General features: G+C 34.9%; 1 protein-coding gene across 1 annotated transcript in view; it reads left to right on the top strand.

The window, feature by feature from the left end:
* PsGEF (Protostome-specific GEF) overlaps positions 1-27,242 on the top strand; it is a 255,745-nt gene that overhangs the window by 174,266 nt on the left and 54,237 nt on the right. Inside the window, exons 4-8 of the mRNA XM_073975346.1 lie at positions 1,950-3,114; positions 23,865-24,200; positions 24,264-24,798; positions 24,861-25,038; positions 25,102-25,279. Coding sequence (XP_073831447.1) covers positions 1,950-3,114; positions 23,865-24,200; positions 24,264-24,798; positions 24,861-25,038; positions 25,102-25,279 — 2,392 coding nt within the window. The remainder of the gene's footprint in view (positions 1-1,949; positions 3,115-23,864; positions 24,201-24,263; positions 24,799-24,860; positions 25,039-25,101; positions 25,280-27,242) is intronic.

Here is a 27,242-nt window from a genome sequence, read left to right as displayed (position 1 = left end):
ATTCTATTGAAGGCATTCTCTTCAATAGAAGCCTACTAAGGAGGCCTTCTATTCTATAGAAGCCTACTAAGGAGGCCTTCTATTCTGTAGATGGCCCCTAAGGAGGTCTTTTATTGTATATAAGCCTCCTTAGGAGGCCTTATATTGTATAGAAGCCTACTAAGGAGGCCTTCTATTCTATAGAAGCCTCCTAAGGAGGCCTTCTATTCTGTAGATGGCCCCTAAGGAGGTCTTTTATTGTATAGAAGCCTCCTAAGGAGGCCTTTTATTCTATAGAAACCTCCCAAGGAGGCCTTCTAGCCTTGTTTTCTACAGAATCTTCCTAAGAAAGCCTTTTTTCTATAGAAGTGTTAATAGAAGCCGCCTACGATGAGCTTCTATTTTAAAGAAGCTTCATATGAAAGCCTTCTATTCTATAGAAGCCTCCTATGGATGCCGTCTATTTTTTGGTACAAACATCCTAGAGAGGCCTTATATTCTGTATAAGTCGCCTTATGGGTTTATATATTGGTGTCACCTACCATTCTCCGCAAACTTCCACAGCAGCGTTCCATTCTGTAGAAACCTCCTGCGCACCATGCGGCGTGTTTCTATTCGATAGAAGCCTAGTGCAGAGACATTCTTTTCTACAGAATCCTACAACTCAGGACTTCAATGTTATAGAAGCCTAATGCAGAGATCTTATTATCATTTAAAAACCTACCGAGGTTTTTTTTATCATAAAAGTGGAAGACGTCTATTCTATAGAAGAGGAGTCCTTCAGGGTCCATAGAAGCCGTGTGCGAAGAACATCTTTATATTGAAGCCCTTGTAGGAAGTTTCTTCTTTTCTACAAAAGCCTCCTAAGGATACCTTGAAGGTCGTTCTGGAGGTCATGATTACAGAGGCATATTTTTTCGAAGTCGAGCCCATACTTGCTAATTTAGTGACCCGAAAGCTGCAAAATTCCCTGTGACCCTACATGAAAATGGCTGGTAAGCAATGTAATTTCCACCACAAAAGTTTACCAAAATTTTCATTAGTACTGTTCGAGGGTGGGTTTATTGCAGGAAGTCCATGATGCCCTGATTACCGCGATATAATTTGTTATGTATACGGTAGCCTCGAAAACAGTAGCTGACTTACATCAAGTTCAACCCGAAATTATCTCAAGCACGAGGATGTTCAATACAGAAAATGAACATTTTTGCGTTTAAATCCTGTTTAAGGCTACTCGGATCGGATCATACTAAAATTGACTACTTTGTGACGCAGATTGCAACAATACAATTTTGTTTTTGGGGAAGTCATACTTAATCCTACCGCTATCAAAAACAGCAGTTTTTGTTTCAAATTTTGAATTTGGATTTTATTCGGATAGAAACTGTTGGAATATCGAATAAATGAACGATTGAAAATTTCTTATCGACTCTCTTGGTCGAATTTCTTGCAACTTCCCCACAAACGCCCAAACAGAAAAGTTAAAGGAAGACTTGATGTAAAGAAAAAAGTATACAAAATATCCTTATCCGTTCAAAAGTTACAGAATTTTGGACAGAAATAAACGATTCTGCATCACCTTGCGGCGAATGATTCATATTTACTCCGAATAAATAATTGAGTGTCATATTTTGCTTCCAAAAAGTCATTTTTGTTCTAGCGTTCAGAGTTTGAAATTCCGGCATTACTGCGTATAATTGCTTTTTATTAAAAAGTTACTGATTCCCTTTCTCAATTAAACCATTTCAAAAAAACACATTTCCATACTTCTGTTTTAATTTCTTTAAATCCCTTAAACAAATATTATATTATTCCCCACAAATCCCTAAGGACTTTCACATGAACCCCCACAGGAAACGTACTGCTTCTTAATTTAATCTCGCTTTTAATTAATTTTTAATTGCAGCGCTCTATAAATTCAAACTAAAGTTTATCTTACACTTTCCGTTTTTTCTTCCATTTCTTTACAGACGCAGTGAATTCTTAGGTTGTGTCTCATTTCCATTGGCAACTTTGTTGCAGCAACGTGAAATCAATGGCTCCTATAAATTACAAGCACAAACCTGTTTGAATCAAGCACAACAGCATCAACAACAACAACAACAGCCCCGTATAGGCGAGTTGGTACATCAGACGGCAATAAATCATTGCACGCGTCATACAACAGCACCAGCAACAACAGCAACTACTACAGCAATAACTGGTGTAGAACAAGGCAAAACATTGTCGTCACACGGAGGAGCAACAGGAGTAGTAGTGGCACAAGCATCATCATCATCATTAAGAACAGCAACACAATATCCTAACAACATCCCACAAGTGGCCATGGCAGCCATGACCCAAATGCGTAACACCACAGATGATGCTGTTAGTATTGATAGTATGGCTGCACCAGTAGCAACGTCGGGTGCTTTGCTGGATCACTACCAACAAACACCGATGATTTTAAGCAAAAAAGCCTTACATCAGCGTGATGCTGATGAAAATTTATTTCTACGCTTTTTGGAATTGGATCCCCCAAACAGCAGTGATGCCATGATGCCCACAACACCGGGCGGCGGTCGCCGTCTATCCAATTCGAAACCAATTGGCCGTACACCATTTACAATGACAAAAAAATTAACCCGCACCGCTGAGCGTGGTTTTGGCTTTTCCATCGTGTGGACACATCCACCGCGTGTGGAGAAGGTTGAGCCGGGCTTATCGGCTGATCGTTGTGGCATATTACCCGGTGATTATGTAATTTTCGTTGACAAGCATAATGTGGTTACTATGCCTGAGGCTGATGTTCTAAATCTAATACGTTCACAAGGTGCAACGCTCACATTGGAGATTTTTAGAAGATCAGGTTCTGGTACGGGAGCTACGGGAGCAGCTACTGGTAGCAGTCACACTACAACGACGGCCACAGGAATAACAACGGCCACAACACATCGTTCGTTGGCCACGACAATACCAATGAATGGTAAAACTTCGCGGATGACAGCAAGTAGCGGTACGAGTATTAATCAGGTTATAATGGATGACACAAAACATCAGCGGCCACCCACCGCATGTTCGGTGGGTACAACAATGTCATCGGTGGAGGCGGCTAAGAGGCGTTTAAATTTACCTCAGGTTACGTTTAGTAAGGAGGTAGGCAAGGGTGTTATTGTGTGAAAGAAGAGATGAAAAGTTGTTTTTTTTACTGTTTTAATTTGTGGCCTACGTTTTTTTGTTAACAACTTTTGTACTTTTTGCTAGCACTTTTAAGTTTTTGTTTTAAAAATTATTATTTTTTTTATAAACTCATGCCAAATTTGCCTTACTTTTTGTTAATTTTTTAAGCATAAGCATTACTAAATCGCATACGTTTTTATTTAAATTTAATTTTGTTGTTTATTTCCCTTTTATAAATGTTGTATTTAATTTAAAATTTTTGACGTTTTAATGCCATAAGTTAATTTAATTGAGGGTAAAACAGAACGTAAACCCAACAAAAAAATAACATGAAAGATAAATAAAGCATGGCTATAAAAATGTGCTTTATGCCAAGTTTTTTACGTGTTAGCCATTGTGGCGTATAATAGATTTTATTTTAAAATGCATCATAACGTATGAACTACAAATATTTCAATACCAGACGGAGTAAAACTTTTTATAAAAAAAAACTCCCAATATGTTTTCACTCAAGAAAATAATCGGGATTTTAATCCAATTTTTATATTATTACTCTTACAAAAAATATTAACAATTAGTAAAGATAATTTTAGTAACATTAAATTGTAATTGTTTGATTGCTAAAATCCGAATACTGATTAATGAAGAAAATAGATATGAATTACTTGAGTTAATTAAAATCTTTCTGATTAAATTGCTAACCCCATGAATGTTTGTAAGCATTTTATTCATATATCGTACACAGATGAATACAATTTCATTTATCATTAACTATAAAATCATAAAGCTCATAGAAATTGTAAGACCTTGAAATCTTAATACTTAATATTGGGTCAGCTGTGCCATTTCACTAAACTTTTCCATAAGTCAATTTCCATTTTACTATTGTTTACTTGTCTGGATAACTGTTATGTGTGATTCGTATTTATTACTGGCACATTGTTGCGTATAAAAAAAAAAACATTGTTCCACAACATCCCATACGGGACAAGGGAGACTTCTCTCATATCAATGAGTGCACCCCAATTCATATTTAGCTCAATGATATGGGACCTACTGTTTATCGCCGAGTCCGAACGGCGTGTCCTAAGACACCACTTATAGAGAAGTTTTTCAAGGCTGAAATACTCAGGAAATGTCGCCAACATTACCGAGGGGTATTTTGCCACCGTTGAAAAATGTTTGGTGTTGCCTGGCCGGGGAATCGAACCACCGACCTTCTGCGTGCAAGGCGGGCGTGCATACCATTGCACCACGGTGGCACCAACATTGTTGCGTATAATTGTTATTAATTTTTACAATTTGTTCGATATCATAAAGGAAAATTTTTTATCGTCGTAAAAACTAGTAGCTTTTTGCAGGCTCCGGAACATACATAATATTAAAACAATAACTTTCGTTATAGATATCATTAGTTACAATCTTAAAATTATTTAAATTAAATTTCTAATTTAAATTATCATTTTAATTTTATTGTATTATTTTTAATTTGATTTTTATATTATTAAAAGACAATAAAAATTCCATAAAAATTATATTTTTGTTTTTTTTTTGTAATATTTGTCAAAAGCTTAAAAGATTTTTTGCATCTAATGTTTATCTATATATATAAAAGAGCTTAGAGATAAGTGAGTGACATGTACATATATAATCGCCCGGACGAAACCGCTGAATCTAGAAAGCTGAAATTTTGACTGTGGGTGTGTAGGGGTGAGATAAGGGTGGGTTTTTGGAAATTCGACCTAGAAGTGTACGAAAAGTACTAAAAGGTACTATATAGAATGAGGGTAACTGATGGAGAGTAAGAAAGATGTACAAAAGGGTTTTTTGGAAATTCGACCTCTAAGTGTACGAAAAGTACTAAATTTAGTACCAATTGTATATTTTGAACGGATTAAGCTAGAAACTTGGAATTTTGTATGGAAATGAAGGTTCGGAAGTGGTGTTTGTAAAAGGAAATGGTTTGTGAAATTCGTACTCATGTGTACGAAAAGTACTAAATTTTGTACAATTTGGATTTTGGTGAAAGGATAGAACTGGAAACCTAAAATATTGGAATTAAGATTACTGACGGAGTATAGGATTGAGATATGTGGGTAGTCTTGGAAATTCGTACTTATGTGTACGACAAGTCCTACATCGTACTAAATTTTGTACAACTTGGATTTGGGTGAACGGATAGAGCTGGAAACTTAAAATTTGGAATTAAGATTACTGTGGAGAGCAGGACTGAGACAGTTTTGGAAGTTCGTACTTATGGTTACGAAACCTACTAAATGATCCTAACTTTGGTACAATTTAGATAAGGGTGGACGGATAGAGGTGGAATCCTGAAATTCGGAAGTACTGTTGGAGATAGTTATTGAAATTCGTACTTTCATATTAAAAGTATTATTGGTATTATGAATAGAGGAAATTTGGTATTCTAGCCGAAGTTGGTGTGTAGGGTTGAGATATGGATGTGGTTGTGGACATACGTACAATAAGTGTACGAAAATTACTAAATGGCACAGAATTTGGTTCGAATTGTTATTGTGTAAAGGGGTAGAGCTGAAATTGTGAAATTGGGTATTAGTATAGCAGTTGGCGTTTGAAGTGGAGATATAGAGGAAGTTTTGGAAATTCGTACTTATGTATAGTCTTGGATATAAGGAAGTAATTTTTGAAACTTATACATATTATAAGCACTAAATTTGGTACCAGTTTGGTGTTGCATGAAGGGATATAGGTGGACTTCCGAATTGTTGTATGAGGGTTTGTGTTGGTGTTTATATAAGGATTTTTTGAAATGCATAAAAATTCTAAAATTAGGCTGATGGCTGGCTGATTTATTGAGAAATACAAAATGTACTAAATGGTATTAAACGTTGGGTGTAGAAATGAAGCTGGAACTAAATAATTGGTGTGTGAAAAGTACAAAATTGAAATAAATTTAGTATTAGGCTAAGGAACAGAAATGGAATTCTGATTTTTTATTTATTTGTCAAGTTCATTGTTAGATGTGGTCGTTCAATAAGTGTACTAAAACTAAATAATACTATTATTATATATTTTGAAGCACTGGTATTGAGTGAATCGATAAATTAAATTTGTTATGAGGATCACTGTTGAGATTGGTTCAGAATGTTTATTAAACTCCGCCTTTAAATGTATGCAAGGTTTCTACATGTAATATTATTGGCTTTAGTTGAACAAGTAGAGTTAAAACTGTAAAGTTTGAGCTAAGGTCCTGGATTTTAAATATTGTACTGAATAGTGTATTATTGTTTTTGATAACAAATTAAGACGTCGGTTGGTATTATTGTATCACCTTTTTTCTTGCACCGTGGTTAACACGAATTCGGCTTCTAAATAATATACTGAAATCAAAAAGTCAAACATATCTTTTGAACAAAATTGTTTTCATTTTTGTTGTCTATTCTTAACGTTATAGAAAGTTTATTTGAAAAGGTAGTTCTATGCCGCAAATGTTTTAGAAGAAGGCTTTTACACCCTGAGAATAAAAAGGCCTAAAATAAAATGTCTCAAAAATTAACTGTTATATTGGGTAACATCTTGTGAATAATGGTTTTCTACATTTTGATATCACGAATTCCAAAATTCGGTTGGGAAAAGGGGATAGAATTTTCAAAATACCTATACCGATCTAATAAAACATGAACTGGAATTTAAAATGTAGGCTGATGTTGAAGTGTAGAGGTCTTTTTTTGAAATTCGAACAAATCGTGTACGAAAAGTACTTAAATGAAATTAAATATCAATCAATTCAAATAGGTATTAGTACATTTAAATTTTCAGTGTTCACCATATTAAATATTGTTTATTTGTTGTCCCTCAGCTGCCCCTCCCTAGTTATTCCTAGCATACCGTGCTGCTCAAAACAATTGCAACTCAGATGCTTATATCACATTAAGTCTAAGACGTTTTGTGTTTTGAAATAGTCTAATGACAAATGATATAAAAACAAGCCAAAATGGCGTTATGTTCGGACGGGCCAAACATTTTATACCCCCATCACAAATTGTATTGAAATAAAATGGAATAATTAGCTTCCTTTAGTTTATGCAAATACTTAGCTTCTCCGCCACGCCGCTAGAGGATACCAATATATTAAAAACTCGATTCAACTTACAGACCCAATTAACACAGTCTACACAAAAAATCGTAATGACAAAGTTGTGATGGAGGATAAAAAAACTAAGTAAGAAAAGACTATCGTTGAGTGAGGCTGACCTTGTTACCCATACATCACTAATTTTGGTGATTAATTATGCCCTCGGCCATAATATTGAGGGTATAATTAAATTTGGTGTTCCGTTGGTAACACCAGGGATGTCACTTGTCCCGAGGTAAAAATCGCTACATCCACATACGCACCATAGGTCTGTAGCGATTTTTACCTTAAAACAGTTGACATTCCTGCTTAAACAGTGGTTTTTGTACGTCAAAAATCACCACAAGTAGCGGGAAAACCACCAAGTTGGCACCCCTGGGTAACACATCGAAATACTCGTCGAAGACTCTATGACCTATATGCGTATATACATATGGGGATTTTTGAGTGAAATCGGACACTTTCACTCAAAAATTGGTTTCTGATTTCTTTCATTTTTTGCTGTGCTGATATTATAGGCTCCAGAAATATCGCGCTTTGAAAATAGTCGATTTTTCTAAAACCTACATACAAAGAAATACTCATAATTTCTTTAATATTGGTCCAATTTGAATATATATTTTTTTTTTGTTTTTTGCTGTTTTATCAGCTATTTAATAATAAATAGGAAGAAATGCACAGTTGGCTTGTGTGCAATTTCCGCGATTTAATTTTTAAAATCAATTTTTAACTACGATTAATTGTTATATTTTCTTAATTTTTTAAAATTTGTCAATAAAATTTGTTCCTTATACCAGTGTAAAACATTTGTTATTTTACAAGAAAAAAAGAATAATAATATAAAATTACATTTATTAACATGTATTTTGTTGTTTTATTTATGAATTTATCTTAAAAATCGTAAAAATTGCATCATAAACTAACTAAATTGATGATCAAATAAGTACAGCTCGGGAATTATATGAATTGATATTTAAGATAAAACAAAACAAAGAAATGTATTTTTTTATTTATTTTAATTTTTTTTTTACTAGCAGATCCCAGTCCGCGTTGCTGGCCTGTCGTAATGAGTTCTAACGACAACTTATAACACTGTGCAACAAAATTCAATTTTTTTCAAAATGATGGGAAAAACGGAGTACATTATGAAAGTAGAGCTAAAAATATGAGACACGTGTATCGGCGTTTTTAAAGTTTACGTCGGAAAGTAACCAAAATAGGCGGGGTAAGTTCGGCCCATTTTTAATTTTTTTTAAATATTCGAGTTAAGATATCTTGGAATCCTTGCATTTCGAATATATAGTGTCTTTGGCAACTTTACTTAGGAGGGTGTGAGGAATATTTTTTGTCCTTTTTTCGATAATCTTTCGAAAACTCCTTAAAAATGTGACCGTATCAAATCCAAATATTCCACAAAACTGTTTGTCATAAAATTTTACTATAGGTCTCAGAATACACCAAATCTGTAACTCTTGTCTAATCGCCAGGAATCTCTAAAATGAAAAACACGTTTTAGGGTTTTAGTCGAACTTCATCTGAATTTATTCAAAATTGTCCCACAAAACATAATTTTAGAGAGATGATGTCAGAGACAAAAATATTCTTCGTCAAATTTCACTATGAATCACCAAAGAAATGAAATGTCTATTTACATTTTTATACCCTACACCACTATGTGGGGAGGGTATTATAAGTTGGTTTTGGCCAAAAAGTTTGTAACGCATCGAAATAATGGTCGTAGACCCATACTTATATATATCAAAATGAATGTCTCGACGAGCTGAGTCGATCTGGCTATGTGTGTCCGTCCGTCAGTCCGTCCGTCCGTCCGTCTGTCCGTCTGTCCATCTAAACCTTGTAATCACGCTACAGGCCGCAATTTTGATCGGATCGTCACGAAATTTTGGATGTTGATGGGGGTCCCGGAGGGGAAGAAGCCTATTGATTTTGGTGATGATCGGATAATATTTAGGGGTCGGAAAGGGCAAAAAAACTTAGGTGGATAAAAAGACAACGTTTTTTTCCAAAGCCAATATCTCAGCTTCTACATGGGGTATACCAAAAGCAAAACCTGACAATGAAAGCAGAAAATATCACTTTTCTAATGATGTAAACTAGGTGCTCGTAGGTTATCAAACAACGAAGATATCACAATAGTAGCAAATAAAACCCCAATTTTCATTTTTGCGATTTTAATTATATTGACAAATATCACAGCTTTGGTTGAAAATTTTACAAAAGCAAAGTCTGACTATGAAAGTAGAAGATCCCATCTTTACAATGATGTAAACTAGGTCGGCGTAGGTAACAAAATAACGGAGATATCGCAATAGTCGGTAATACATCCCATTTTTCTATTTTTTTGGAAATCACGCTACAGGTCGCAATATTGATCGGATCGTCACGAAAATTTCAGGGTTAATGGGGGTCTCACAGATGAAGAAGCATATTGATTTTGGTGATGGTCGGATAATATTTAGGGGTCGGAATGGGCAAACACTTATTTGGAGAAAAGTCAACATTTTATTTCAAAGCCAATATCTCTGTTTCTTTAAGAGGTATATCAAAAGCAAAACCTGGAAAGGAAAGTAGAAAATATCACCTTTACAACGATGTAAAGTAGGTTATCGTAGGTGGTCAAATAGCAGAGATATGGCAATAGTCGATAATGCATCCCATTTCCGATTTTTTTGTAATCACGCCACAGGTCGCAATTTTGATCGGATCGTCACGAAAGTTTAGGGGTTAATGGGGGTCCCACAGAGGAAGAAGCCTACTGATTTTAATGATGGTCGGATAATATTCAAGGGTCGGAATGGGCAAAAACTTATTTGGAGAAAAAGTCTACGTTTTATTTCAAAGCCAATATCTCTGTTTCTTTAAGAGGTATATCAAAGGCAAAACCTGGCAAGGAAAGAAGAAAATATCACCTTTACAACGATGTAAAGTAGGTTGTCGTAGCTCCTCAAACAACAGAGATATCGCAATAGTCGGTAATGCATCCCATTTTCCGATTTGTTTGTAATCACGCTACAGGTCGCAATTTTAATCGGATCGTCATGATTTTTTTGAGATAGGATGCGGGTCCCACGTAGGCAGAAGCCTATTGATTTTGGTGATAGCGGGATAATATTTAGGGTCGGAATGGGGAAAAACTCATTGGGAGACAAATTCAAAGTTTTATTCTTTGTGAATATATTGGCTTCTAGTAGGGGTATTCCAACGACAAAGCCTGTCAATGGAAGAAGAAAATATTACCTTTACATTGGTGTAAAGCAGGTTGGCGAAGGTGGTCAAACAAGGGATAATCCACTATAGTCGCTAATGCATCCAATTCTTCAATTTTTTTGCAATCAAGCTACAGGTCGTAATTTTGATCGGATGGTCACGAAAATTTGGTTGCTTATGGGGGTCCCAGAGACAAAGAGGCATATTATTTTTGGTGGTAGTCGGTTTATATTCCTTAAAGGAAATGTTTACCAGTGAAAAGCTTATGCACAGGGGTAGTGGTGTAGGGTATCACATGGTCGGCCCCGTCCCGACTATAGCCTTTGCTCACTTGTTTAGCATGAAAATATCAGTATAAATTTTGCTGAAAAAACATGAAAATATTTCCCAATTTTTTTGATGAAAAACTTTTCCTTCTTTTTTCGAGTTGGTACATGGAAGTAATATGAAACTTGGTTATAGGTGAAAAGTGTCAAAGGATGAAAAATTCTACAAAAAATTTCACTATGAGTTTCAAAATAAACCATATATCTATCTGTTGAAACTTTTTATTTTTGTGTCTGCAGCTGGAGAAATGAAACGACGACGTGTTGCTCTGTTGGTGTCTTTATTACGAGTGTTTATTATTTTCTTTTTACACACTACAAGTACCCTTAAGTCTATGTTCTATTTACAACTTGTGTGTGTTCACACATTGCGAACTGATCGCAACCACTCTTATGTGTGTTGTTCGAACGTATCGTGAGGATTCCAATATTACAACACTCCTCCTCAACACACATACACACATATCAAATCAAAAACTCAATAATTCTTTATTTACATATCTCAACATTTTTGTAAACACATTACAACATACTATTCTAAATAGACACAATATTTTTCCTGAACTACTTAAGTTCTAAAGGCTTCAATTTATTTACATATCACAACTTATTATGCTCCTCCTGCATAAAGTTCCCCCTCATAAGGGATCAACAATGGTTGACCTAACGGCTTTTCTATTTCTTGTTCTGCGAAACACATTCGCTTCATGTGTCTGATCGTCTTCTCGTTGACTTGGGCTCTCGCCATCACGACGACCGTAACGGCACTTTCTTTCAGTTGTTGTTGTTTTGCTCCATACACGACTTCTTATTTGATTCTCTGTGCAAAAACAAATTTCCGACCCTTTTCGCCGTCAAAACAACTCTTTGTTTGTTTAGGATCGTTGCACATTCTCTTCCAAAAACAACATCATGTTTTGCCGCTACTCTGCCAACCGCCATAAAATTACATCGCAGGTCCGGCACAAACAGCACATCATTCAACTCGATGTTCCCCTGATCGATGAACACTTTCCCCCTTCCTCTTGCTTCAATTGTCTGACCATCTGCAAGGGAAATTACTTCACTGTGCTGCCTGTAGGTCGTAAACAAATTACGATCGCAGCATAAATGTGAAGAAGAACCGCTATCCAGACACCAGATGTTCTTACTTTCGTTGTTGTTGTTCATGTCACTCGTACATAACACTGTGTAAGGATGCTCGTTGGGGTATTGCAGCTTACCCTTTTTCGCTGCTTGTTTGCATTGCGCCGCATAATGGCCTCTGCCGCCACAATTGTAGCACTTGAAGTTTCTTTTGCTTGTGCGCGAATGCCGTTGTCTGCTACCTGCATTGTTGTTGTTGTCGTATCTGTTTTGCGTATTGAAATTTTCTCTTCTGTTGGTGTTGCTGCTTCTCACGTTTTGAGCCATAAACGCCTGATTGGAGTGGACATCTTTTCTATGTGCTGATGATTTACGTCTTTCGCTTTCCTCTGACAATTTTACCTTCAGCGCACACAGCGTAGGTAAATCATCCCTCGACTCCAATGCAACAACCAAGTTCTCGAAGGACTCTGGCAAACAGCGAGGATTAAAATCACTAACAGGTCTTTAGCCAACTCTATACCTGTGTCAGACATCTTGTCTACGACGGACGTAAACTCGCACAGGTACTGCTGAACTCCATCGCCTCCTCTCATATTCATATTGAGCAACTGTTTAAATAACGACACCTTGGGCCTTTGGGTCGATGTATCGCACTCAGACTGTCCCATGCTTCTTTAGCCGACTTACAGCTCTTAATGTAAGAAAGCTGGACAGGAGTTACGCTCAATATGATTGTTGCCATTGCCTTTTCGTCACGCTTCTTCCAGGATACATTCTCTTCTGCCTTTTCAGAGATCACACTCCAAAGGTCTTGGTGGATCAAAACGGATTTGATCTGCAGACACCACGACTCGTAATTATCTTCTGATAGCTTTTCAATATTGTACATTGAATTCATTTTGCTTTCCTTGCTATCGACTCACGTTGCTAAACAGCCTTCAATGTTTTCTCACTGGTACTTTCAATCACACAGATTGATTTTTCACTAACAACACTTTATTTCGTTTTCCAATCTCGTTGTCCTTAGCTGATCCTGGTCACAATTTCTCAATTTATCTCCAATACGTCTTTTCAATATAATTTCCTTAGCATAGTCCTTTTGAGTATCCTGCGCCCATAACCTGTTGAAACTTTTTATTTTTGTGTCTGCAGCTGGAGAAATGAAACGACGACGTGTTGCTCTGTTGGTGTCTTTATTACGAGTGTTTATTATTTTCTTCTTACACACTACAAGTACCCTTAAGTCTACGTTCTATTTACAACTTGTGTGTGTTCACACATTGCGAACTGATCGCAACCACTCTTATGTGTGTTGTGTGTTGTTCGAACGTATCGTGAGGATTCCAATATTACAACACTATCTATACCATTTCCTTAAAAAATTAGATTAAAAATTTATATATATATTAGGATGAAATGATATGTTTTAATTTTGGACTGTTAATTTTACATAATTCCATACTGGATCAAAATCTAGCAAAATCCTTTACTTTTTGGGAATATTGTTAAAGAAAGAAATGTTCCAAATGAAATTTCATTATGGGTCTCTGAATAAAAGAAATCTGTAACCATAGCATATAACATTCTTAGCAGCACTTGTTTTTGATATATATGTTTTAGGGCCATATTTCCCAATTTTCATACAGATTGTCGTTGTGATTGGATACTGTAAATATCATATTGATGGTTTTTCGTTGTGAATTCATACAAAAGATGTTGTGCGTTCCATTCATAATGCCACCAAAGTAGGAGTTAGTCCCATCATTGTAGTTTTTTTGGACCACACCAAATTGTGCATGTGAGAGCCCATATGACACCTATATTTTCACTTGACCATAGCCGTAGACCTCTAATGTATTTTCACTTACAATATAAGCAACCAACGGCTTATCCAAACTACGGAATTTAAGTTGAAAGTTAAAAATACGCAATTTGGGCAGGTTCAATGTGGGGTTTTTATATTCCAAATATATATGCACCACAAATATTTCAAAAGCATTATGAATGGAACGCACAACATCTTCTGTATGAATTCACAACGAAAAACCATCAATATGATATTTACAGTATCCAATCACAACGACAATCTGTATGAAAATTGGGAAATATGGCCCTAAATCATATATATCAAAAACAAGTGCTGCTAAGAATGTTATATGCTATGGTTACAGATATCTTTTATTCAGAGACCCATAATGAAATTTCATTTGAAACATTTCTTTCTTTAACAATATTCCCAAAAAGTAAAGGATTTTGCTAGATTTTGATCCAGTATGGAATTATCTAAAATTAACAGTCCAAAATTAAAACATATCATATCATCTAAATATATATAAATTTGTAATCTAATTTTTTAAGGAAATGGTATAGACAGATATATGGTTTATTTTGAAACTCATAATGAAATTTTGTGAAGAATTTTTCATTCTTTGACACTTTTCACCTATAACCAAGTTTCATATTACTTCCATGTACCAACTCGAAAAAAGAAGGAAAAATTTTTCATCAAAAAATTGGGAAATATTTTCATGTTTTTTTCAGCAAAATTGATACTGATATTTTAATGCTATAAAATGTAAATAGACATTTCATTTCTTTGGTGACCCATAGTGAAATTTAAGGAAGAATATTTTTGTCTCTGACATCATCTCTCTAAAATTATGTTTTGAGGGACAATTTTGAATAAACTCAGATGAAGTCCGAATTTAACCCAAAAACGTGTTTTTCATTTTAAAAAAAAAATTTAAAATTTTTAACAAAAATATTCCCCACACCCTCCTAAGTAAAGTTGCCAAAGACACGATATATCTGAAATGCAAGAATTCCAAGATATCTTAACTCGAATATTTAAAAAAAAAAAAATAAAAATGGGCGGAACTTACAACGCCTATTTTGGTTACTTTCCGACGTAAACTTTAAAAACGCCAATACACGTGTTTCATATTTTTAGCTCTACTTTCATAATCTACTCGATTTTTCTTGTCATTTTTTTTTTTTTTTTGTGGCACAGTGTAATCGACTTTATGCTTGACAACTCAAAAACAGGTATTTTCTACCTCCCTTCTTCGATCCATTGTCAAAACGAGGAGGATTTTAAATTTATCAATCGATTTGTTCTGCAACCCTTCTTTTCTCTTATCGATTTTTCGCCAATTTATGCTGTTTAGGATTTATTATCGTCCCTGTCCTGTCATTATCCTAAAGCTATCTAATTATAAAAGTTTAAAAATGGTTAAGTCGAATTCTCCCGCTTATTGAGACTTATATATTTTAGTTGTTCATGGCTGAAGGACCGCTGAACCTCACCATATAAGGGAATTTGTGAATATATAGTTTTTCTTGATCACCGTTGTCTCGAAAAATAATTTGCAACCCGGCGCACACATAAGTTTAGCAAAAATAGCGATTATAAAACAAAAGGCCCCGAAATTCGTCAACAAATATACAGCATTTTGGACCACGGGACATTCCTCAACATTTTCTGAAAATAAGATTCAGTAGTTTTGGAAAAATAATGTTTTGAAAAGAGTGGGCGTGGTTATCAGTTTTCAAGATATAACATAAAGAAAGAAAGAAAGTGGGCGTGGTCCGGTATTTTGGCTCCAAATATGTACCTAGGGTGCACACAACTTCATTGCCTACCAAAATGTATGCTGAAACTGATATAATAAGTTTGGCTTATACATACAGCGTTTAAAAGAAACGCACTGGGAAAGGTACCCCACCTCTTCCGAAAATAATTAAATATACATAACAATGGCAAACATTGAGCTTTTGCTGCAAGTTTTATGGAAATCCCTTCAGTAGTATTGGAGTTATGACATATTTAAAAAAAACGGGCGTGGTCCGTTCTTTAGGCCCTAAGGAAGTACCTAGATTGTAGATTAATCCGTAAATTTTTAAACCAATACATGTATAATTTTTGCAAATATAACGTTTTTTAAAAATATCGCGTCGGGGATGTACCCCGCCCCCTGGAATTCAATAAAATATGTAGCCTATTTTCAGGGGTCATCCCTCTACATTCCCTCACAATTTTAGTAATTTTTGCAGAAAAGGTTTAAATTGAACAAGTAAGAACGGCGTTAAGTTCGGCCGGGCCGAACTTGTTATACCCTCCACCACAAGTTGTATTGAAGTAAAATGGAATAATTAGTTTCCTTTCGTGTATGAAGAAGACTTAATACGAAATTTCAGCAATTTCGGTAAAACAATGTGAGGCACCGTTCTACGGGGGCTACTTCAAAACGTCGATCTATACCGACAAATATCTGACGGAAAGTTTTTAGACTCAAAGAAGACTAAATACCAAATTTCATATATTTCGAAAAGAGAATATGGCTAAAACTTAAAAAATACCGAAAATCAAGAAGTACGCTTCTATGGGGATATAGGAAGACGTGGACCTATACTGATAATTCTCTTCTGAAATATTTTATAACTCTTGGAAGACTAAATAACGAATTTCAGCCATTTCGGTGGGATATTGACGTCACAATCTTAAGTATTAAGAAAATCGGGAGGTACCGCTCTAAGGGGGCTATATCGAAACGTGGACCTATACCGACGAATTTTAGTCGGAAACAAGGCAATATCAACGCGTGGACCTGTACAGACATATTTCTGGCGAACAGTTTTATATCACATTGAAGGCTAAATACCAAATTGCAGCCATTTTGGTGGAATATTGAAGACACAACCTTCAAAATACGAAAAATCGCGAGGTACCTTTCCATGGGGGCTATATGAAGGCGTGGACCCATACCGACAAATTTAAAGGGGATGTTTGAGTACCCCCAACGAAGTCTAAATACCAAATTTCAGCCATTTCGGTGGAATATTGAGGCCACAACGTTCAAAATACCGAAAATCGGGAGTTACCGTTCTATGGGGGCTATATGAAGGCGTGGACCCATACCGACAAATTTAAAGGGGATGTTTGAGTACCCCCAACGAAGTCTAAATACCAATTTTCAGCCATTTCGGCGGAATATTGAGGCCACAACCATCAAATTACCGAAAATCGGGAGGTACCGTTCTATGGGGGCTATATGAAGGTGTGGACCGATACCGACAAAATTCTGGGGAAAAGTTTTATACCCCTAAAGAAGACTACGTACCAAATTTCAACCATTTTGGTGGGATACAGAAGCTAAAACCTTAAAAATACCGAAAATCGGGAGGTACCTTCATGGGGGTTATATGAATGTGTTGACCGATACCGACAAAATTCTGGGGAAAAGTTTTATACCCCTAAAGAAGACTACGTACCAAATTTCAACCATTTTGTTGGGATACAGAAGCTAAAACCTTAAAAATACCCAAAATCGGGAGGTACCTTCATGGGGGCTATATCAAAACGTGGACCGATATATCCCGTTTTCAATACCAACCATCCTGCAAGTAATAAAAACTTCTGTACCAAATTTTGACTCTCTATCTTTAAAATTGCGAGCTGTATCTTGATTTCAACAGACAGACGGACGGACGGACAGACAGACGGACATGGTCAAATCGACATAGAATTTTATGCTGATCAATAATATATATACAGCCCAATCATGAATGAAAATTCCGTGCGGAATTTCTCTCTTTTCTCTTCTCTCCTATCACAAAAAAAAATCCGCACGGAAAAAATTTTGATGGAGAAAAAGTAGGTATCATGAACGTTCTCAAACATGTGTTTTCCTCCAAAAAAATCTCCCTTGCAACTGAAAAACTGAAGGGAGATTACAAAAAAGTTGGTATTTCCCAAAAATTGTGTACAAAACATGCAAAATAAACAGTTTTGTTGGGTTTTTATACTAAAATCTTCAATTCGCGGTTGGAAATTTATTAAAAACTGAACATATTTTACCAAATAACATTAGTTTGCTAACTCATTTTCACTCTCAACTTTTTGTACCGATCAACGATGGGATGGCAGAATTTTGCACATACAAAATACCGATTCGTTATTGTTGAAAACACTGGATAAATGCTTATTTTCTATTATTTTTATTTCAAAATTCATATTTTTCAATTTTTGCCATCTTTTTATTAAAAACACTTGTTTTTAATACATTCGTGATAGTGGCAGTTCCACAGCACAATGCACTGTTTCCTTGGAATTTTCCCATCTTATTTGATGTTTTTCGTAATAGGTGACATCTTCTGAATATCTTTGATGTGTAAAAGTGTAATTTATTTGATTAAATTTGTTTATTTTGTCTAAAAACACAAACACTTAACATTTTCTCTTTGTTTTCACAACAATTAGGGCACACAAGGAATGAAAAAGACCCTTCAGTGCTGCCAAATTCAATGATTATTTTTCTCACATTATTCATGATAGGAGGAATGTTCTCTCGAGAAAAATCTATTCCGCGAGAGTTGTATTCCGCAAGAATATTCATGATTGGGCTGATACTTTATAGGGTCTCAAAGGAATATTTCGATGTGTTACAAACGGAATGACAAATTTAATTATACCCTCCATATGGTGGAGGGTATAAAAGTGGGCGTGGTAAACTTTTCTTCCCATAAAAACCTAAGTTGGGTGATGACAGCATTTAATTTTTATTCATAAAGGTAAATATGCTCCCTTCAAAATTCAAGAAAATATGCATACTATTTCCACCGGGAGCCATCCTTGGACATTCCCTGAAATTTTCAGAGAAATCGGTTCAGTAGTTATTTAGATGTAACATATTTTAAAAAGCGGGTGTGGTCAAGTCTTTGGGTCCTAAAAAAAGTGGGTAAGGTCGGAGACACAACCACAATTGTCTCGCAAATAAACTTCCAACTAGATACATAACATTTTTAAAAAATAGGGTATAGGTGAAGTTCCCCGCCCCTTCCGAAATTCAACTAAATTTGTAGCATATTTTAACCGGGGGCCATCCCTGTACATTCCCCGACAATTTCAGAAAAATCGGTTCAGTAGTTTTTGTAGAAAAGATAAAAATTTAAAAATGAAAAAAGTGGGCGTAAAAGTGATTGTGTTAAATTTGTCTTTATGCCTAAAAACCTAAGTCGGGTTATGTCGAACATTTCACAGAAAGAATTATCCAGATCGGTCCAGCTCAACTGATGCCATTACAAACGAACGACATTTGATTTTTATTTTATACTAGCTGAACCCGGTGCGCTTTGCTGCCCCGACTACGATAAAATATAATGGAATGCCATAATTATATTAACGTTTTTAATATTTTAACGAATAAATATAGGAGATATGAAGGCGTTATATACCTATTCAGGGTTGTTATGGAGCTACTTGGTATTTTTGTATGTTTCAGGAGGTAACACTCCTCCGAAAGCCTTTCCGCCTATAAGTATTCTAAAGGAGTCTCTCAAAGATATGTTACTTAATAGCTGTAGCCTTGGTAAATTCCTTCCCAACTATAAGTACTTGTGTAAATAATGAGGACTTCTACTGACTGCTAAGTCTTCAAAATTTCACTGAAATTGAACATACGTAACAAAAACATGAAACCGACCGAAAATATATATGGGAGCTATATTCCTATATGAATCGATCTCGATATAATTTATCAAATTTATTTTTAGACCAAATCCCGTCTCACATTCCAAATTTCATTGAAATTGAACCTGCATAGCGTGTTTTGTGCATAAAATACAGGAAATCGGCCGAAAATATATACAGGAACTATATTTAAATCTGAACCGATTTCGATATAATTTGTCACACATTTATTTCTAGAACAAATTCCGTCAGATCCTCCAAATTTCAGCGAAATTGGACATATATAGCGTGTTTAGTGCATCAAATGTGGAAAATCGGTCGAAAACATATATTGGAGCTATATCCAAATCTGAACCGATTTCGATCTAATTCGGCACATTTATGTCTAGACTAAATTCCGTTACACATTCCAAATTTCAGCGAAATTGGACATATATAGCGTGTTTGGTGCATCAAATGCGGAAAATCGGCCGAAAATATATATGGGAGCTACATCCAAATCTGAACCGATTTCGATATAATTTGGCACATATATTTCTAGACCAAGTTCAGTCACACGTTCCAAATTTTATTGAAATTGGATATAAATAGCGTGTTTGGTGCCTCAAATACATGAAATCGGCCGAAAATATATGTATATGGGAGCTATATCCAAATCTGAACCAATCTCGATATATTTTGGCACATTTATTTCTAAAACAAATTCCGTCATACATTCAAAATTTCAGCGAAATTGGACATATATAGCGTGTTTAGTGCATAAAATAAGGAAGTCGGCCGAAAATATATGTGTATGGGAGCTATATCCAAATCGGAACCGATTTTGATATAATTTGGCACGTTTAATTCCAGACCAAGTTTCGTCACATATTCCAAATTTCATTGAAATTGGACATAAATAGCATGTTTGGTACATAAAATAAGGAAATCGGCCGAAAATATATGTATGTGGGAGCTATATCCAAATCTGAACCGATTTGAATATAATTTGGTAAATTTATTTTTACATCAAAGTCCGTCACACATACAAAATTTGGAGATTGTATATGTAATAGTTCTAAAGATATTTGCATACAAAATCTAAATTTTTTGGAGGTACCTCCGGTTTTGATGCTATATCTCCAGATCAACGCGAAATTTCAAAAAATGATATAGCCTATTTTCATTCCAGGCCATGTAGCAATGTACCCTAAACATTTCAGTAAGATCTGTTCAGCGGTTTTCGAGTCTATAAGGCACAAACAAACAAACAAACAAACGTACAAACAAATTTCAATTTTATATATATAGATAGATTTATCTTTATTTTTTATTTTATTTTATTTATTTATTTTTTTTTTTTTTTTTGTAAAATGACAAATTTTTCACACTGATTTTTCGATTGTTTGAGTGGAGTATTCCCCCATTGGCTCAACTTCATTTATTACCCTCTATTACAGAGAGTAATGTTTTTCAAAACGAAATGACAGTGTTGCAAAATTTTACTGATCGCTACCAATATCATGATTTCATCCCGGCGAAGGGAATTATCAATTGGCTTCTCAGTTTTTGAAATGATGCCTTTTTAGCGAAAAACCGAACTCTTTAAGTGTCTAGTATTCTCATATGAATGAGAATCACACTCACTTTTCGGCTTTTCCAAAGAAACACCAAAATCAAAATATTTTGCAACATGTCAGCACGTATCAACTAAGAATTCTTCGAATTCTGTGAGTTGAAAAGAACACCAACACAGTTGCCTGTGAGGTTGTTTATTGGAATTTTGTTTTTTTGTTTTTAACAAAGCTCAAATTCGCCCGTGCCTCGCCTGTTTTTTGTTTGTTTTGTTTATTGTTGAAGTTCAATCTCATTTTCGATTGTTTGAGTGGAGTATTCCCCCATTGGCTCAACTTCATTTATTACCCTCTATTACAGAGAGTAATGTTTTTCAAAACGAACTGACAGTGTTGCAAAATTTTACTGATCGCTACCAATATCATGATTTCATCCCGGCGAGGGAATTATCAATTGGCTTCTCAGTTTTTGAAATGATGCCTTTTTAGCGAAAAACCGAACTCTTTAAGTGTCTAGTATTCTCACACTGGAAAAATTGTATTGACAAATTAAGGAAAATAGTAATCATTCGAATCCCACTGCCAAATAAGACATAACATTTTTGTAATTGATCGTAGTTTAATACACACAAAAATTCAAGCAAATCGAAGCGGTCAATCATTGTTAAAAATTGATTTTAAATATTAAGCCTATTTTTTATTAAATAGCTGATTAAACGACAAAACATACAAAAAAAGAATTTTTCAAATTGGATCAATATTAAAAAAGTTATGAATATTTCTTTGCATATAGTTTTTATTTATTTATTTATTTATTTATTTATTTATTTATTTATTTATTTATTTATTTATTTATTTATTTATTTATTTATTTATTTATTTATTTATTTATTTATTTATTTATTTATTTATTTATTTATTTATTTATTTATTTATTTATTTATTTATTTATTTATTTATTTATTTATTTATTTATTTATTTATTTATTTATTTATTTATTTATTTATTTATTTATTTATTTATTTATTTATTTATTTATTTATTTATTTATTTATTTATTTATTTATTTATTTATTTATTTATTTATTTATTTATTTATTTATTTATTTATTTATTTATTTATTTATTTATTTATTTATTTATTTATTTATTTATTTATTTATTTATTTATTTATTTATTTATTTATTTATTTATTTATTTATTTATTTATTTATTTATTTATTTATTTATTTATTTATTTATTTATTTATTTATTTATTTATTTATTTATTTATTTATTTATTTATTTATTTATTTATTTATTTATTTATTTATTTATTTATTTATTTATTTATTTATTTATTTATTTATTTATTTATTTATTTATTTATTTATTTATTTATTTATTTATTTATTTATTTATTTATTTATTTATTTAATCCATTTATGCAATACAAAGCCTTTAAGGCCAAAAACATTACATTTCAAATATATACATCTGAATAAACATACTTATTATATAAAAGAAAGTTTTTACAGAATTCAACTTTTTCAAGGCGCGATATCTCTGGAACCTTCAGTCAAAAAAATTGCAAATATACTGAAATATTTTGCAGCATCACTACAGAAAAAAATAAAGGAAATCAAAAACCTCATTTTGAAAAAGTGTCCGATTTCACTCAGAAATCCCCATATATAGCTTAGAGGGTCACCGACGAATATTTCGATGTGTTACAAGGGTTTAGCGTTTTTGGAGGAGCGAACGCGTTTCACAGTTGTATGCTTTTGACTTTGGTTCGACTTCTCAAAATTGTTTCTCAGGAAGCAAACCCAATTAACATCGTTAGAGCCGGTATATGTGCCTAAAACAGAATGTTCTTCAGATTTACCCTTACCTTTCGCGTAAGAGTCGGGAATAGGAAAAACACTCGGCCAATTCTTCAACTTTACAGGTTTCACTCGGTTTTGGGGTAAGTTCTTTGGTCTTATTCTCATCTTTCGCATTTGGCAGAAACAGACTTTAACGCTTTGCTTGCGGCAGCAGGTCATGTCTCCTAAACTTTGTTCCTCGTCATCGCAGTTTTCTTATAGACTTTGGATTAAGCGATTCCTGGTTCTAGTTTATGCAGATTTGGGCTAACGGCAAAACATAAAATGGCCTTTTATAACAATAAGTTTACCGAATTCATTAATTTATATTTCACAAACCTGTCAAATTCCTTAGGTGTTCGGGTATCGGAAAGGAATTATGGAGACACCATCATTGGTAGTTTCACAACTGATGAAAAGATGAAGGAATCAGAAAATAATAGTGAGTGCTTCGCCGTAAAGAAAACATAATAGTTTGATTTAGTGGCGAATACGGACCTCTCGTCTATAAAAACATCTTGGTTCATTTTGTATCTTAAGATGGTCTTTGGGGTTTCTTGAGCTGGGATCAGCCTTAGACCAATGTCATCCCATGCGTCGCTTATCTTAGATATACATTATACCATTAAATAAAACCATGAAGCACCTCATTGTAGTCGATATTTGAGAACCCTCGTGAGTGAAAACATTTTCTTTAACACTTTCGGACAACTTAAATTCATGCTTGCCGTTAACCGCGCCACAACTGTAGTCTTCATTTTCTGATTGTAGACAGTCTATCGTCTGAGTCGTTGCTGCTTTTGATTTTGCATTAACGCGTGTCTCCTCAGCCCTAGTTATGAACTTAGAATTAGAAGGTTTGGCTCGAGGGGACGATTCTCGTGGATTTTGAAAGGTTTTAGATGACATTTTGAAAGGTTCTTGATATTATAGAAAAGTTTTTGCTTTGGTGGATTTGAAAACATTCAAAAAGTGTTGAATGGTCAAATCGAAATCAGTTTTATTTTTTTACAAATATTTTGTGAAATGTTCAAACATTTTATTTAATTATCAAAATTTAAAATATCAATTAAATTTTTTTTAATCTCTTCCCTCTAGAGTATTGCCCCCATTACGGATAATCGTCGTCGTTTCCTCCTGCAACTAATATCACGTGAACAGAATTTTATGTCTGCCCTGCATTTTGGTATGCAACGCTTTGTGCAACCCCTGGCGGAGAGGAAAGATCTAATAACACCCAACGATCATCGAACGTTGTTTCAAAATATGGATGAACTTCTGAGGATATCCGAGGATATATTAGAGCAATTATGTCACGATGATCAAGAGCCACAAATGAATTTTGCCTCAAGAGTGTATCTATCGAAGACCACAGCGATATGTGCAGCCTATAAGAAATATTGTAATGGCATAAAGAGGGCCGATTGTGTGCTGGTAAGAGAAGGGTTTTAGAGCCGAAACTTCTTTTATTCTTCAACTTTTTCTGTTTGTCCACAGGTCAACAAATCCCGCCAAGCCGGTTCTGAATTTGTCGCCTTCATTACCGAACCTCCAGTGCCTCGCAAACGGCCGGATCTAACCATGTTTATACATCGGCCGTTGCAACATTTTCGTGAAATTTTAAAACTCATGCAGTTGTTGGCCTCAAATTGCCACGTGGACACAGAGGAGCATAAAAATTTCAATACCGTTATAAATGAGCTGCAGGCAGCCTATAGAGAAATTACGGTATCATCGGGTCTAATGGAACCATTGGGCGAAGGACGCCCACTGCTGACATTGCAAGATTTAGAATCGCGAATGGTATTCACCAAATGTAAACCCTTTACCTTGGCCGTCCAGGGAAGGCAGTGGATTTTTGGTGGTGATTTATCACGGGTCGAGGGAAGATCGGTGAAACCCTATTGGACTTTGCTGTTTAGTGATATTATTGTTTTTGCCAAAGTTAGTCGTGATCGAGTGCTGTTCATAACCGAGGAACCCATACCAATTGCAAATATTGTGGATTCATGTTTTCATATGAGAAAAAAGAGTGAGTCCTTTCTACGGGTTTTCTTTTGGTTCTCTCTTAAATGTTTTTCTTTCTCTGTACAGCTACCGAATTCCGTTTGACTGTTGATCCTAATGGACGTTTAGCTGAAAGTCCCACCGGTTATTGCGCACCAGATCTAACCAAGACTCCCAAAAAGGGGGCCAGACGCAAGAGTTTGGTGCTCAGGGCCCCCTCACTGGAACTAAAGGCTGTGTGGCAAAATCTTTTACAAAGGCAAATGTAAGTGTGCCATCTAAACTTCTTTCTCACTATCTTCTATTGCACTTTTTCACACTTTTACAGATTCCTAGTCAATGCCGCCTTGGGCTCCACACCTTTATCCAGCCCCCTGGATTCTCCAGACGTACTGAATACTTTAGTGCCATTGAGTGACATAGGCCTGGCCTCAGCCTCAATTGGTTCCATCAAACTCTCCTCCATGGACAGCATTAATCTCAAGAATCAGCAACATAATCAACAGGTTCGTTTAATGCGCAGTCAAGCCCTGACTGGTTCAGGTGAAAGTGGCACGGGCGGTGGTTCTTTTGAGAATCTACAACGCCTGGCCAGCACTTTAGTAGCCTCATCACGCAGTAGCACACGTATGACACAGACCACCAATAATCATTCGGTCTCATGCTCTTCACAGACAAATTCACCGGCCACATATAGAAGATCTTTGGGCGGTGCTTTGGGTCCGCCGGGAGATAGTGCCACATCGCTGAGATCTTTGGCCATGGGTCGTAAACATTTGTTGGCACAAACCCTAGAGAGTGGTCGTCCACTTTCGGCATGTAGAGCTTATAATAACAGCAATAATAATTCCTCACCTCTGTTGACCTGTAGCGGCAGTAGCCTTAATACCCAAACCATTTGTTCGGGAGATCATTTGACAGGTTGCAAATGTTTGACGGCCATTCCAGAGGCAGCCACAGAAACGGGGAATGATTGTCAAATCACGGACGGTTGTAAGGCCATTGTGTTAAAACAAAACTGTGGCAATGGGGGTCCGGAGAGATATCTGCTCATAGACAATGAGGGGCGTTGCTGTGTGACCACAGCTGCCATTGTAAATATGAGTCAGGCGAACAATAGCAACGGCAATGGCCACATTCCTCTAGATAATGACCCCGGCAAAGCGATAGCACCTTCTACAGATTTACCCAAAATCAAAGAGATCACCTCAAAAACTTCAAAACTTTTAGAATTCTCTTTAAGTTCTGTGGGTCGTTCTTTCATTGATGAAAACGATTTCCTTCCACCAGGGGAATCGTCAATACTAAATTCCCTTACCACACCGGATACACCCACGGCCAACTTAAGTCCCATAAGAGATCCAGATACCTTCTCCAATGATTTTGTTACCTCCAATGATCCGAATTCTGCTAATGCCAAAAAGTCACTAGACTCTAATATACCCCTGGCCCAATTTGGTGGATCTTGGGATCTACTAGAAATGGATTTAAATTTACATGAAGTTGACTTGGATACCTGCTATGATACAGATGTTGAGGAATATATTTTTCATGGTGATACCAAAGATCCAGTGGGTCTGGAAGATGATGACGAAGAGGATGAGGAAAGTTTTGCCATTGAGCGAGCTCATCATCACATTGTGGATGATCCTTTTGGGGTTTTGCCAACAAAGCCCACACCACCAGATTCATTAGATCTGTGATTTGATTTTTGGCATTAATTACAGGGAGTGAAAGGGAGAGAGAGGGAAAAGAGGTCACTGTAGAATAGTATTTTTCGGGGAGAAGGAAAGTTGTTTGGCAATTTGGAACAAGTTTTGAGTGGAATAAGAAAAGTATTTCTTATAAATATTTCCAATAATTGTTAAATTTTTTTCTAAGCTTTGATTTTTTAAGAATATTTTGAAACAAGTATGGATTATTGAGGAATTTTAGAATTTGAAACATGAAAAGAATTATAGATTTTTTAATAATATTTTTCGTTAAAAAGTGAATTTTTTCAAAAATAATTTTTAGAATCATTTAGAATCAGAATAGAATCATTTAAAATATTTTCCCCCCAAATGTAATTTTTGCAAATTTTTTTCGCAAAATTCTTTCACAATCGTAATTTTTTAAATATTTTTCCCACAACGTAAAATCTTTAAAAACGTTATTCCCACAATCATAGATTTTTTTAAAATATTTTCCCCACAAACGTGATTTTCTTAGAATATTTATTCCCACAAACTTGGATTTTTTAGAATTATTTTTCCCACAAACGTGGATTTTTAAAATATTTTTCCCAAAGTGGATATTTTAAATTGTTTTAAAAATATTTTTACCACAAACGTGGATTATTAAAAATATTTTTCCCAAAGTGAATATTTTAAATTGTTTTAAAAATATTTTTACCACAAACGTGGATTTTTAAAAATATATCTTCCCACAAACCTGGATTTTTAAAAAATATTTTTTCCGACAAAAGTT

The sequence above is a fragment of the Musca autumnalis genome, unplaced genomic scaffold (genome assembly GCF_047663935.1).
Source record: "Musca autumnalis isolate F117 unplaced genomic scaffold, ASM4766393v1 scaffold_3, whole genome shotgun sequence".
In the NCBI taxonomy this organism is placed as follows: Eukaryota; Metazoa; Arthropoda; class Insecta; order Diptera; family Muscidae; genus Musca; species Musca autumnalis.
The sequence above is the reverse complement of the archived record's forward strand: the minus strand, read 5'-3'. Positions and strand labels throughout refer to the sequence as shown.